This window comes from Solea solea, chromosome 12, assembly GCF_958295425.1.
Source record: "Solea solea chromosome 12, fSolSol10.1, whole genome shotgun sequence".
Taxonomy (NCBI): Eukaryota; Metazoa; Chordata; class Actinopteri; order Pleuronectiformes; family Soleidae; genus Solea; species Solea solea.
The window spans coordinates 2,549,217-2,565,477 of NC_081145.1; the positions used below are offsets into that span (position 1 = coordinate 2,549,217).

The following is a 16,261-nucleotide window of genomic DNA, read 5'->3' on the forward strand; positions in this document are numbered from 1 at the left end:
TATAATGACAATCAAGACTTGTGACCTGTGAGTAGAATCCACTTTAAGACTGTTGATATCCTTAATGACAATGGTCAGTATTTATGTATTAAACACAACCATATGAAAATCATCCAGCAGCAACGTAGATGCATTTACTTAACTTTACCATCACAAAAGCTTTTTTCTCTTTATTTGCCAGTGGCCTTGTGAAGAGCGGTACATGCGATTATCCTGACAGCTCATGAATGAGCTATTCTTCATCAGCAGCCACAGAGATGGTGAGGCCTGACAGCTATGACTGAGTCTGCCTGTGTGTCCCTGCATCACTGCTGTGAGCCGCTCATTGGACATGCCTCGCAGGACAGATGCTGAACAAGTGTTAGTGTTGTGCTTCCACCGCGCGTGTACACACATGCACGCAGATGGACAGATTGACCTGTTGTTAATCAGGCACATGCCAACGTGATGCCGCTCTGTTCCTCACAAATGTGTGTGTGTGTGTTTTCTGTGGTGCAGCACACAGCCTGACACGCTGCTGAACAGATGTAAATCCAGCAAACCCCCCCTTCCCGCCAAACTGACCCCTATAGCGAGCTTTCCCACCCCCAACACGCACACAAAAAATCCCAAGTGTGTATTACACGCCAAGCCCCACATCACACTAGCCTCATTTTAAAACAGAAGGTTACAGACACACAGTGGCCTTGTGTCAGGCACATGGCAGACCAGTGCGTGTGTGTGTGGATGATAAAGCAGGTGCTTCTTTTGTCTTACAGACAGTAGCACTCCCCCAGACAATAGTGCAGAATAGACAGTTGCTCTCATGACTCATCAGCGCTGTGGCCTGCAGCTTGGCGCCTTGTCTAGCTGTCAAAGTCTTGGCTGGAGGGGGTCAAAGACTCTGACCAGACACGCAGGCCCACTCTTCATAATGAAAAAGACATGTTGTGATGTATTGGCTAATGGTGTTCATATACTGTACTTCATTTCAGGAGCACCTGTTACTGTAACGCAGATAGAGCTGGGAAAGACATAGAATGATAGATGATAGAAACAATCACCCTTTACTGTATGTCTCATATTTCTTTTATGCAGAATAAATAAATCAAGTGTAGCACCTCTACCTCAGCTACACACCAAGGTCCAGAGAGAAAATCAGCTATTTTAAATGACAGTACACAGGGTTGTTTCAAATGTACCTCAGTGAAATTAAGTCCTCTGTTCACACAAACTAACACAACAGTTTTTCTCTGTGATTAAAAGCACTTCAGGTGAACTTTTTTTTTGTTTTGTTGGTGTAAAAGCCGTTGTTTATGATGTACTGTGATTATTGTAATGTTTATATGTAATTCAGACAGATTATTCCTGTAATGAAACAAAAATGAAGTCAGTCGGGCAATTAGTGACAATGAACGATGAACTTGTGCTCACCCTATTCAAACCCCAAACCTAATATTTCATCCTTTGTTGGTTGCGTTGGCACGTTCCTTATTCACCACGGTCTGTTGACCCAAACATGCCTGACCACCTGTTGTCCAAATGGCAGGCGTGTGTCCAGCCTGCGCTCACCACTGCAGAACAATATGGATACATGAAAAAGTAAGAGGGCTCATTTTTTCCCCTTCTTCACACACACACACACACACACACACACACACACACCTCCCTGATCTCATTGCATACACTTGATCAACATCCATGTATGTGTGTGTTTGTGTCCGTCACCGAGCGCCGACCGCTCCTCACCATGAAGCCTCTGCTTCCCGACCACACAAGCACATGCTTTCCTGTTACACATGTCTCCAGTTGTTAAATATAGTTAGTTTGTTAGAAATGTCAGGAGATTGATGATTTGTTGTCTGCTGTATGATTCCTGTGTAAAAACACAGCAGTGAATAATAAAGGCAACAAAGTGGAAACCAGATAACACAATAGTGTCATCGGTGAATTAAATAGTAAGTGCTCTGTATCTAAAGCATTTTCTCGTGTCGATAACCAGTCAAAGCACTTTTCACACAGCTTTTTCTATCCAAATCATTTACAACCATTCACATGATGGTGGCACAGCCTTCACTTAAAATGTTGACCAAAGACTTTTTCAAATGAACAGTGGGACACCATTCTTTATTTCTTTCTTTCTTTATTTATTTATCATGTACAAACCATGGGATGCAGCCATGGAGGCGTTATTTACTGGCTATTATTTTCTAGAATAACTCCATGGATGCAGTGGGCACTGCTAAACTAGTGGGCAGGCCCCTGATGAGGCTCCAGCCTGGCCCTGACCATCGGCCCCGATGGAGGACGGCGGGCGGGAGCCGGCTGAGTGGCCCCCGTCGGAGAGCCACTCCCCTCTGTGGCATCATCAATGGAACATCAGTGTTGGTGGTTAATTGCAGATTCATCATGATAACAAATCATCCACATGGATAGTGGTGATCATGTCGCCTTCAGCTTTCCAACAAATCCGCCCATTTCAACAAAATACAATCCAATGCCGGTAACAACGACTTCGTCCAACTGGAAATCAAACATGCTCATTTCAAACAAGAAGTCATTCTATTATGGCTATGCGATGTTACACGGGCGCCACCATAGGGAAATGTTTCTCTGCCCCCGGGAGCCACATACCCCGCTGTGATTGGTGGGTTCGTTTAGCTCTCGCTCGTGCAACAGCGGGACCTTCCACACACACAACGCGGCAAAGTGCCGTTCAGCCCCACTAACATTTAACTTTCAATGATGTGTAAGTCCACTGAGAGGGAATGTGGAGGGTTCGCTAGAGGGCAAATCAGTGGCAGTAAAAAGAGAAGGAAACACGCCAAAGATGAGCAGCTTTATAAGCCATTGTTGCCCTAATGTTTTGGGGTGATCTACCTCATGCAATGCAGAAAGAAAAAAAGGAAAGCGACTTTTGTCCAAGTGTAAACCAGAGGCTTCAATAAGAGTAATGAGAGGAAAAGAAAGCATCACTTCTGGCCCTGTGTGTGTGTGTGTGTGTGTCCTCTTCAGTGTTATAACAATCACAGCTCTGTGGAGGGCTGCTACACTACAAGCCCTGATCAAGAAATTATAAGAGAGAGAGAGAGAGAGAGAGGGAGAGGGAAAGAGAGAGAGGGAGGGAGAGAGAGAGAGACTGGAAAAAAGTGGTCTGATTTGTGGAGTGTGCCTCACACCTATGGGTGGCCCCTCTCCCCTCTTTCTCTCTCTTGTCTCATTCCTTTCTTCTCAGCCACTCTGATTTCATCCTAAGGCCTCCATAGGAGCAGCTGCACAGCGAACCAGCCTTCCCTCCTTCCATTTCCTTTTCTCTAAATCTCTTTCTCTCTTTTATTTGCTCTTCCAGAGGCATGCAAGGCGAGACGAGGGAGAGAAGGGCACTCAGACACAATTGGGGTCTTTTTCTGGCCTGAAAAAAGGGGGCTATTGCCTCACCTCTCCTTCTGTCACCCCTCTACTGTACTAAACTGTAGGCTGGTGTGTGTGTGTGCGTGTGTGTGTGTGTGTGTGTGTGTGTGTGTGTGCTGAAAGGAAAAACCATAGAGGCAACTGCACACAAATACCAGAACCAGTCAGCAAATGTAAGTGCACACAAACACTGGTCCTTTTAAACAAGTGTGAGCAGGACTGAGCTCAAACTGACTGTATTCATGCTGTTTGTGTGGAGTAGACTTTAAGGACGTCAATAAAAGCAGAGTCAGTCCAACAACATGCCCACAGTTAGATTTGATTCAGCACTAAAATCAACTTAAAGGCATTTTTGAACTTTAAGTTGTATGACATAGACACCAGACGCTTTCAAATCATTGAACAAGTCTCTGGTTCAGAGATCTCACCCCGTTTCTGAGTGCAGAAAAGTAGGAGGAGCCTATATCACAAATACGAGCTCATCACGATCACTGGTGTATGCTAACAGCATTAGCTACACGTGAGGTCTCTTCAATGTGCGACTGTAAACCTCCACTGATATTTTGTAGTGTCTTATAAAGTGCACATGCAATAAATATAATTGAAATAGGGCTACAGGGAGGGGCTTTTGGTGGCTCTGTGTGTCTGTCTGTTCTTCTGCACTTCCACAACATGACCAACAGAGGCCGCCAGAGGCTTGTGTGAATGGGGTGAAGTCTGTCTGCTCTGTTTTCTTTGTTAATTAACCTGTTTATTATATTCTCATTTCATTGACAATAAAATACCACTCACTAAAAGAGCACTGACGGAGGCGGAGCCACAGCAGGATGATAATGAAAAAATAGATTCAAAATAAAACAAAGAAAATAATAATGTACATTTTAAATACAGTGTTTTATTTTGATACATTTATAAGTTAGGTATTTGGTGTTTTATTTTGACACATTTATAAGTTAGGTATTTGGTGTTTTATTTTGATACATTTATAAGTTAGGTATTTGGTGTTTTATTTTGACACATTTATAAGTTAGGTATTTGGTGTTTTATTTTGATACCTTTATAAGTGAGGTATTTGGTGTTTTATTTTGATACATTTACAAGTTAGGTATTTGGTGTTTTATTTTGACACATTTATAAGTTAGGTATTTGGTGTTTTATTTTGACACATTTATAAGTTAGGTATTTGGTGTTTTATTTTGACACATTTATAAGTTAGGTATTTGGTGTTTTATTTTGATACATTTATAAGTGAGGTATTTGGTGTTTTATTTTGATACATTTATAAGTGAGGTATTTGGTGTTTTATTTTGACACATTTATAAGTTAGGTATTTGGTGTTTTATTTTGACACATTTATAAGTGAGGTATTTGGTGTTTTATTTTGATACATTTATAAGTTAGGTATTTGGTGTTTTATTTTGACACATTTATAAGTTAGGTATTTGGTGTTTTATTTTGACACATTTATAAGTTAGGTATTTGGTGTTTTATTTTGACACATTTATAAGTTAGGTATTTGGTGTTTTATTTTGACACATTTATAAGTGAGGTATTTGGTGTTTTATTTTGACACATTTATAAGTGAGGTATTTGGTGTTTTATTGTGACACATTTATAAGTTAGGTATTTGGTGTTTTATTTTTATACATTTATAAGTTAGGTATTTGGTGTTTTATTGTGACACATTTATAAGTTAGGTATTTGGTGTTTTATTTTTATACATTTATAAGTTAGGTATTTGGTGTTTTATTTTGACACATTTATAAGTGAGGTATTTGGTGTTTTATTTTGACACATTTATAAGTTAGGTGTTTGGTGTTTTATTTTGATACATTTATAAGTTAGGTATTTGGTGTTTTATTTTGACACATTTATAAGTTAGGTGTTTGGTGTTTTATTTTGATACATTTATAAGTTAGGTATTTGGTGTTTTATTTTGACACATTTATAAGTTAGGTATTTGGTGTTTTATTTTGATACATTTATAAGTGAGGTATTTGGTGTTTTATTTTGACACATTTATAAGTTAGGTATTTGGTGTTTTATTTTGATACATTTATAAGTTAGGTATTTGGTGTTTTATTTTGACACATTTATAAGTTAGGTATTTGGTGTTTTATTTTGATACATTTATAAGTTAGGTATTTGGTGTTTTATTTTGACACATTTATAAGTTAGGTATTTGGTGTTTTATTTTGACACATTTATAAGTTAGGTATTTGGTGTTTTATTTTGACACATTTATAAGTGAGGTATTTGGTGTTTTATTTTGACACATTTATAAGTTAGGTGTTTGGTGTTTTATTTTGACACATTTATAAGTTCGGTGTTTGGTGTTTTATTTTGACACATTTATAAGTTAGGTGTTTGGTGTTTTATTTTGACACATTTATAAGTTAGGTGTTTGGTGTTTTATTTTGACACATTTATAAGTTAGGTGTTTGGTGTTTTATTTTGACACATTTATAAGTTAGGTGTTTGGTGTTTTATTTTGACACATTTATAAGTTAGGTGTTTGGTGTTTTATTTTGACACATTTATAAGTTAGGTGTTTGGTGTTTTATTTTGACACATTATAAGTTAGGTGTTTGGTGTTTTATTTTGACACATTTATAAGTTAGGTGTTTGGTGTTTTATTTTGACACATTTATAAGTTAGGTGTTTGGTGTTTTATTTTGACACATTTATAAGTTAGGTGTTTGGTGTTTTATTTTGATACATTTATAAGTTAGGTATTTGGTGTTTTATTTTGACACATTTATAAGTTAGGTATTTGGTGTTTTATTTTGACACATTTATAAGTTACTGTAGGTATTTGGTGTTTTATTGTGACACATTTATAAGTTAGGTATTTGGTGTTTTATTTTGACACATTTATAAGTTAGGTGGTTGGTGTTTTATTTTGACACATTTATAAGTTAGGTATTTGGTGTTTTATTTTGACACATTAATAAGTTAGGTATTTGGTGTTTTATTTTGACACATTTATAAGTTACTGTAGGTATTTGGTGTTTTATTGTGACACATTTATAAGTTAGGTATTTGGTGTTTTATTTTTATACATTTATAAGTTAGGTGTTTGGTGTTTTATTTTCACACACACACACACAAGGAGAACATGCAAACTCCATGCAGAAAGACCCTTGTTCCAACCAGGGCTCGAACCCAGGTCTTCTTGCTGCAAAGGCAAGAGTGCTACCCACTAGACCACTGTGTGGCCCACTGTGATGTCCCCACTTGAAAAACACATTTGTGAAGAAACAGCTTGCAGGTTGGAGCAGGTAAACGAGGCACAGCTGGGCCAATCAGACAGAGGGTGGAGTCAAATGTTGCTACCTTACAAAGTCACCTGCTGTCTAACACGCCACTAAACACTGACATGATGTCAACCATCAGAGTAATGTTGTGGCTGTTGTGTGGGGCTCACACAGCAGCAGCTCGTCATTTAAGGGGGAATGAAGACCACAGGCGAGATGTCCAGCAGTCAGCAGGTAGGCATGAGCAGCATGAGCAGCATGAAACTCTTGTCTTTATTAGAAACATCTTCAAAGAAAACCTGTGTGTTTGTCAAGAAATTGTCAAACACAAAGTGATGATTTGAGTTTGATCAGTTGATTGACTTTGCTTTGGAATCATGAAACCTGGCTGAGGCTTTTCAGACAGTGACTTAATACAGGAGTAGCAATAATACAATCTATGATGTTGTTGCATCTCTGCATTAAAGAAGCACCAAGTAATGTTTTTGTGGTAGAGTTGGAGATTTTTCATATTTGTTCATCATCATGGTTGTTTAAAAATCAGACTTTGTCACCCTACAGAAGATTTACTGAAGCTGTCGCTGCTTCAGGCTGACACACTCATTTTAAAACATACAAACACCTGATCAGGAGTCTGGAGGATCACACACACACACACACACACACACACACATACAGCTCCTAAAGGCACTGCAGCTCTCTCACACTTGTGAAGATGTTGTTTACCTTTTAACCATTTTCTTAAACTAAACATTACATTTTATGAAGAGAAAAATCTGCATTTAATGAACACGAGGAAGCACTGATGAAAGAACATGCTAGGACAGGGATTCAAACCAGCAACCTTCCTGCTGTAAGCCAGTAGTGCCATGTGTGGATGTTTTCCTGTGAGATGAAAATGTGAGAGGACATTTTACTGCAGGTCCAGGTGTATAATGAAGCTGTAGTACTTGGGCACCAGTAAGTCAGAAGTGACTCAACGTTGTAGTTTTTCAGAACAGCTTTACATCTTATATTATAATGCGTCACTCTCTCTCTCTGTCTCTCTCAGGTGTCCAACAGGAGAAGCAATCCATCCATGAACCTTTGTCTTGGAAGTTTCCAGATCCACCAGCTGAGGAGCAGCCGCGACACCCTCCAGAGTTTGAGCTGAAGACTCCGACTGCAGCTGACAGCATCAGTGCTGTCTGTGGGGAGAGCTCTGTGCGGGTGGTGGTCAAGAAAGACCTTCTGGGAATTGATAAACCAGTTCTGCCATCAGATGTCACTTTGGGAGGTTGTCCTGCCACAGGAGAGGATCCCGATGCTCAAGTCCTGCTCTTTGAGTCGGAGCTGCATGGGTGTGGCAGCCAGCTTCTGGTGAGGTTCTGCAATATGTGGCTTTAGTTTGCCGTGTATAAAACCTTGCACAGGGTCTGTATACTTCTCACAGGGTCTGAGAACATCTTACTGCTTAAAATATACTTGATTCTATAATTCATCACTAATCACTCTTGGTAACGAGCTCCTCGTTCTACTGTACGCATACATGTGTGGCCTACTGGAAGCAGTCGGCTGGTTTATTAAAAACAGGAAGTGATCATGCATGTTGTCAATTTAAAACATGGCCGTTTCTCAGTTTCTTGTCTTTTCTCCGTACTTGTGACACGTAGTACGCGAGCAGCGAGTCTGCCTGTTTTATTACCAAGTATACGTCAGGCGGTGACTTGAGCGTACTTGGGGAAATCCATGTATCCCAGAATGCATTTCACGGAACATAGCAGCAGAGAAGACAAATATAAACCTGAAATATTGTTGTGTCCTGGGACGCAGTTTTAAGATCATATGAGGCCAGACATTAGCTGCTGTTCCTAGATCGTACTTGTGTAATCCTGTCGTACTTCCTCAGTATATAAGTACATACCAATTTGGTGAAGTAGTTCTGTGAATCTTTCAGAACTGGTGTGGAAACTGAAATATCTCTCAATCAGAATCAAATGTATTTAGGAAATTGGCTGCAATACCCAGCCAATTATATTGTGACTTTGTTGAAATCCTTTGGTCAAATGTGTTCATGTTATACAAAGTCAAATAAGACGCCATTAGACCTGCACCTCCTGTGTCCTTGACTCTTCTTATTTTGACGTGTCAGAGTTGAATGATAAATGTGACACGTGTCTGTTTACATCAGAACTGCACTGGTATGATCAGATATGTTTGTTGTCACTCTGCAGCAGTTTGACGTTGGTAACTGAAACGTTATGTTACCACTGAGAGAGCGACAAATGTGTTCTGCTCAAACATGACATGCCAGTGATGATCCGTGTGTCTGTGGCGTAGTTTTCTTGGTGTTGGTGTAAATGTCAGTGAGTGGTTCTTGGCTCTGTCAGTACCTCATCGCCACACAACAAAAACCTGAAATATACGTTTGACTCCAGTGTTACAGTGATGTTAAATACTGTCTAATGTGTAGAAAATGCTTTTCAGATGTCCCCAGACTCCTTTGTGTACGTCTTCATGCTGCTCTACAGTCCCAGTCCTCTGGGAGACAGTCCAATAATCCGCACCAGAGACGTCTCTGTCAACATCGAGTGTCACTACCTGAGGTCAGATGTTGTACAACTAACATGGAATGTGTTATTTCAAAGACACTCAGACCTATCGAGTGCCATAGTTCTGTTTTAAAAAGAAACAATGGTGTCTGATGACAAACTTTTAGTCACAATTATGAATTTTTAAAATGTGAGATTGAGTGAAATGTGTGTGTGTGTGTTTTAGGAAGCATGATGTGAGCAGTGGGTTGTTGACACCCAGCTGGGCTCCTTTCAGTGTCAAGAAAGCTTCAGAAGAAAATCTCTATTTCTCCCTCAGACTCATGACTGGTGTGAGACACACACACAGACAGACAGACAGACAGACAGACACATTATAACAGCGTGGTCCTGACAGCCTTGTCTTTGTGTGTCTCAGATGATTGGCAGTTCCCTCGCCCGTCTGCCCAGTTTGTGTTGGGTGAGATGATGAAGTTTGAAGTTTCAGTCAAACAGTTTCACCATCTTCCTCTCAGAGTGACGGTGGACAGCTGCGTGGCCACTTTGGTCCCAAACATCGACACCGTCCCTCGATATGCCTTCCTGGGAAACAATGGGTGGGTTCACTGAGCTGTTTTTGTGTTTGTTTTGTGTGTTTTTGTTAAACGTGTTGGTCCTGTGCTGCGTCCAGGTGTCTGTTTGACAGTCAGCTGACGGGCTCCAGCTCTCGCTTCCTGCCTCAGTCGCTGGACAACACGCTACAGTTCGAGGTGGAGGCCTTCAGGTTCCATCAAGACCACAGTGGAGTGGTGAGTCTCATCACACTCAACACTTTAATGTTGACTGTTGGGTCAAACTGATCGATGCTGTGTCTCTGCAGATTTATATCACATGCAGTATGAGAGCAACAGCAGCATCTGCAACTGCTGACGCTACAAACAAGGCCTGTTCATTCTCAAATGGGTGAGAGACCGTCAACTCTACAATTCCATCATCTTCACATCTGCCACTTTTATTTATACATTTTCTAATGTTTGACCTTTTTCTAACGTGTCAGAACAGCTGTAATGGTCTAAATCAAGGAGGAGTCAGAACACCTTTTGTTGTGAATCAGACATTTGCTGTGCAGCCACCGTACAGCGTGTAAATCACTGGCACGTTGAGTCCAGTGTTAGTCAGACTAAGACAATCTAACGTCATGTAAACAAGTTAGCCCGACTAAAATCCAGTTACTCTTATGGCGCTTCTCCACGGCCCCAACACGGCTCAACGCGTTTGTTTTTCTCTGCGTTTCTATGTGAGGTAGTACCTGCTCTTGTGTTTATTATAGACAAAATCTGTGCTCTGGTCAATTCTGTGAACAAATCCTTTGAATTAACCAGAACCACAGCTGAGCAGAAACTCAGTCCATACACACGAGCTTATAGTGATGCAGAGTCGCATGTACAGGTTAATAAACTGATTTTATACACGATTAAACTGCTTGTGAGCGTACTGACCGGGCATGTCGGCTAAATTACCTGACGTGACGAGATGATTCTTAAACATGTGATTGACAGGTGGTCAGAAGCCAGTGGCGTACATCAAGCCTGTTCCTGCTGTGAGACCGAGTGTGGGACAGGACAACCGAGTCCTCTGACCAAACAAGGTAAGTTCATGTGTATGTGTAATAAATGTTTTTATGTTTCCAACAAAAAACACATTAAGACATGCAATGACATTATTTACACTTTTTAAGGGAAATCCCAGTATGTTCATAAGTGTGTGTGTGTGTGTGTGTGTGTGTGTGTACATGAACAGTACTGACACTGGTATACACTGTACTTTTATCATTTGTTTTTCTCAAAATGGGAACATAATTTAGGAAAATTGTTATTTGGCAAGTCAACTGTGTAGCATCAGACGCGAGATTAACCACTGGTTACATGAGACAAAATATTAAAGCCAGTGTAAAACTTTGAGATGAGGTTTTTGTGCAGTGATCGGTGCACATTTTACTTTACAGTTTCTTGGTTGCTCCGACGTTATGTAAACGGCTCTGCTCTAAATAACTAATTAGTTTTGTCAGTATGAGGTTTATGAAAAGGTGTTTTGTTTTGAGTCTTCTTGTAACCAGTGAGGACTCCTGCTAGTGCAATCTTTTCTAGAATACAACTGATTGTTTTTCTTTTCTTCATTTGATGGCAATAAAGACATAATGAACACTAAAGGCATTACTAATCGGTCAGTAATTCTAACTATTGGATATGATTGCATATTATAAAAAAAAAAATAAAAATTTAAGCAAATGTTTCTACAATGTCTTGACTTGTTGGTTAAATAATAACTTTAATTACCTAACACAACTTACACCAGGCAAAACATCCTGTAGACCTCGACATATAATTGCAAAACCTTTTTAAAGATGTAAAATATGGGTTTCTGTTGCAGGTGATCAGTGGAAACAGGAAGTGGTTGCTGGACCAATCGTAGTGAACGAGAGACCTTTACCCTGAAATAAACCCTGAAATAAATATGTTTGGATGGAAACACTGTGGCATGTGATTTGTTACAAGATACTGTTAACATTTATTCAAACATCAGTTTAACAATGTTTTATTCATGGTCATTTAGGAATGAAATGATTCATGTCAGTTGTCTGCATGAATGCTTCATAGCTGAAACACTGAAACAGGTAGAACCTCAGCAATCTTCATCTCTGAAGGAAAGATCAGAGAGTATTATTAACTTGTGCTCAATGACATTTTTGACACAGGAAAACTAATTAAAGCTCATAATCCTCCCCTGCACAGCAGCGCCCTCTGGTGGGGGCGTGCCCCTGCTGCCCCTAATGCAAAGACGCCAATGGTCACAGTTCAGCTGAGCTTTATTAAATAAAGTGCTAACAGTTGTGAACACCCACAGCTCATTTACATACAGGAACATGTAATAAACATGTAGTAATACACAATTATAAAGTACCCTCTTGAACAGAGGTCTCAAACTCGTGGACCTCCAAGCCATGTCAAGTTATGAGTTATTTATGTACTTTTATTTTATAGCTATTATAGCTCCTCATTACTGATAACGCTAATATTATCCTCATCCATCCATCCTTCGTCCACGGCTTGTCCTTTTCTGAGGGTCACATGAGGAGCTGCAACTCATCCCAGATGGCGATAGTGTGTGTCACACCCTGGAAGAGATGATGATGATAATTTTTATAAATGTTATTGATTTGTGAAAATGCTCCTGGTCTCTATCTTTTTCTCTTTCCTCTCTTTGTATTGTCAGTTATCTGTGGAACTTGTCTCTGTACGTCTGTGACACGTCTGTCTGTCCTGGGAGAGCGATCCCTCCTCTGTGGCTCTTCCTGAGGTTTTTTCCCTGTAAAAAGATTTTTTTTTTGTGGAGTTTTTTCCTCACTCGATATGAGGGTCTAAGGACAGAGAGTGTCACTTGCTATATAGATAAAACTCTAAGGCAAATCGTGTTGGACTATCTATATAAAATGTAATTGAATCTGTATATTCTTGCGTGTTAAAACCAACATGTTTATTTTTAAACTGTGTCTATTAAACTATTGCCACAATATTATTATATAATTATTATATAATTTGAGGCTCATATCATCCACCCCAACCAATCCATCCATTCCTTTTATCTGGTTTCTGCTTAGGTTTGCATGTCCAGCAGATGGCAGTGTTGCACTACAGATTGCAAGTTGAAAAGCCAGAACTGAAAATAAACAGTTTTATTGATTTAATATTTTTATATATATATATATATATATATATATATATATATATTATAACACCTTTACACACCAAATCTGGTTTGCATTATTTTTGTTTGGTGAATATGATGTGGAAAAAAAACTCCAAACAATTATCTTACCATTACTAAATTATCTTATACTCTATTTATATACTATACTGCATACTGTGTAATACTATACTAACTATACTATACTAAATTATATCTTTCTACACTATTCTGCATACTGTATAATACTATACTTCATTATACCACTACTACTAATACAAAAGTACTTAATATGTATTTTTTTATTAGTAGTTTATGGTTTCACTTTCATTGGACTCAGTACCTCTCACACTTCATACACAAGAAATATGAAGTACTTTTACTTCGTATGTTATAATACAAACTTTACTTTATGCAAAAAAAAATTCTAAAGTCCTTATGTTTTATGAGAAGTTTATGATCTCACATTCTTTGGACTCAGTATCACTTGTACTTCATTTACTAGTAGTATTTAGTACTTTTATTGTTTACTTTTTGAGTTCTCCAGAGTCAAAGTTCACTTTTTGCATCAGACATTTGTGTAATCATCCTTTTTTGAGGAAGTATAAAATCCATAATTTATTTGTAGTAGTAGTATATGGTTTCACTTTCATTGGACCCAGTATCTCTTGTGCTTCATATACTAGTTGTATGAAGTCATTTTACTGTGTACTTTCGGACTAATCCTAGGATGGATATTATACTTCATCAAAAATGGATGATTACACTCATTTTTTTGCAAAATGTGAACTTTGACCCTGGATTTCCCCAAAAGTGCACAGTAAAAGCACAGTATAAGATGTACTGAGTCCAATGAAAGTGAAATCATAATCTACCAGGAACAAGTTATTGAGTTATTTATTTGACTCTGAAAGTGTGATTTTTAAGCTTTACATGATCAATGTCTAACACGTGGAAATCTAAAGATCTAAATCTGAAGACGATGTGGCCATTTGAATGTAGGCACTCCTCAAACTGCTTTAGGGAGAATTTTAGCCTCAAAGATTTACACCTTCTGGGAGCCAAGAGACGGAATCATCACCTTTTCATAGCCCAACCCCCTCCTGGTCTAAGCTGTCAGTGACGTCTGATATCTGTTTGCCCACAGGACAGAAACAAGGCAGTCAGAGATGGCAGACTCCGCCCCATTCACGCAACAAGCCTCTGTCGGCCTTTATGTGTCAACATTCTAAAAAAGTTATTCTAAATTCTAAAAAGCCTCTGAGTGTGTGTGGCTGACTTCATAGTTAGCACTTCATAGTTTGATTTACTTGAAGCTCTACTTACTTCTAGCTCTTATTTGTACCCAAATGTTTAAATGCACTTATTGTAAGTCGCTTTGGATAAAAGCGTCTGCTAAATGACATGTAACACACACACACACACACACACACACACACAGAGCCCTAAAAAAAGTAACTATTGTTGTAGTTTGAACAACGTTTATCAATAACAGGTCTATGGACCCTGAGGGTTCTATGAAGAGGCCCCAGGGGGTTCCCAGAGAAAAATAAAATGAAATATGAATATCAATTTCATCCAGAAGGGTAATATACTTAAGAGTTAGAAGGATCAAAGATAGATACTCATTTCTAATATCAAATAAAATCAAATACATTTAAGTGGCTCTGTGTTGTCGTGTGGACTGAATGAGCTGAATGAGCTCCTGGCTGATGTGCTAACTCTCAGAGAGTTGCTAAATCATTAGCATCACATGTCAGTCACACATTATTCAAGCACATCAGGTTGGTTTGTTATTCATATTAAAGGAGAAGTCAGGAGAGGAGGAATCTGAACGGTCGCAGGGTCTTTGTGTGTCTTTGTGTGTGTGTGTGTGTGTGTCTACTTTTCTATTTATTGTTGTTATTTTATTATCTACACTATGCTTCTGTCTCTTCCATGCCAGGGCTGTGTTTGGGCCTTTGCTTAGGTTCATTTGCAGAGGAATCAGAGAAAGACTGTGCTCCAGAATTATTTTCACTATTCACTTATAGTTCACTTCACTTATTTCACTTATTATTTAATTCTTAAATGTTTATTCTTTGCTTTAAACTGACCATTACCCATATAGACACTTAATAACAATCAAGCACATAGCAAACATGAAACAAATCCAACCCAGCTTTTCAACAGCATCAAAGACTCCACACTCTGTTGGGTGGACGTGGGTTATGAGTTCTCCCTCATTATTTTCCCTCTCACGAGGCCCCTCCCCCTGTGACGGCCACAGCTCTATAGGCTTCCCCGGAAACCAAATCCATCACTCAGTTGTGACAAACCCACACATCATAACCCCATCATTACTTTTGAACAAAATCATTTTATCAGTATCTGAATTTGAACAATAATTGTAAGTCGCTTTGGGTAAAAGCGTCTGCTAAATGACATGTAATGTAATCATAATCAAGTTCATAATCAATCCCCTTAATCTACACAGTTCTTAGGATGTGGTCAACCTCAGACATGATAAGGCAAACTAAGAATGTTGCACTTTAGTTCAGGTGAGACGACCAAGGATGGAGTTTCTGGAGTTGGTGATGAGTTAAGTTGAAAAGCTTTATTGACGACAACTCAGATCTGAGGAGAACATGAACAGGCAGATGTTAACAGTTGGGCATCCACTGTCAGTCAAGGTTTTGGAGAAAAGGGGGAGAGGGGAGAGACGTCAAGTCATGATGCCTGGCACCTTCCTCTGCTGATACATAGAGTCGACCTTGGGGAGCACTGCATAGTTGAGATATCGCTCCCAGTTTGGTTATGTGCAACAAAGATATAATGAGGCAAACTCTGTAGACAAATGATGGGTGCCAGGGTTACACAGAGGCCTATGTTTACTGAGTTGTCAGGTTTAAGCTTAGGAATGTAAGTTGCTAATTTAAAAGTTTTTCTCTTACAGTACCGTGATTACCGGACATCCATCCCTGCTACCGAAACCACCCTGATAATCCAATTCGGGCCTGTTACAGGTTGTTTGGTCTACCTACAGGGAGCAAGCGTACATCTGTACTTTTGTGTGGGGCCAATCCGTGCATTCATGTATCTCATTATCACCAGAAAACCAGCCTTATTATCTCAAAATAACAAATTATTTTATCTTGGTGTTATCAACAGACTGCAATTGATTATTCCCTGACTTACAGCAGCCAGTTGTGGTATCCTGATAGGGTATTTAAAGAAAAGGGGAGCATGTTACAGTATGTCAGCTGGGGTTGACTGATGGATGGATGGTACAATACTTTTAAAATCTTTGGCTAAACAATGTATTCATAGATTTATTAAAACATGACCTCTATTTGACATCTTCTATAATGAATAAGAACA

The 16,261-nt window shown here is 39.1% G+C and overlaps 1 protein-coding gene across 1 annotated transcript; it reads left to right on the forward strand.

Annotated features, from left to right (window-relative positions):
- Positions 1-6,772: 6,772 nt before the first annotated feature.
- LOC131469962 (zona pellucida sperm-binding protein 3-like) lies at positions 6,773-11,659 on the forward strand. Its single transcript, XM_058645434.1, has 9 exons — positions 6,773-6,881; positions 7,699-8,006; positions 9,114-9,232; positions 9,405-9,508; positions 9,597-9,774; positions 9,849-9,966; positions 10,038-10,120; positions 10,717-10,805; positions 11,588-11,659. Exons 1-9 carry the CDS (start codon positions 6,773-6,775, stop codon positions 11,650-11,652), a joined length of 1,173 nt encoding a protein of 390 aa, XP_058501417.1. The 3' UTR covers positions 11,653-11,659.
- Positions 11,660-16,261: the final 4,602 nt, after the last annotated feature.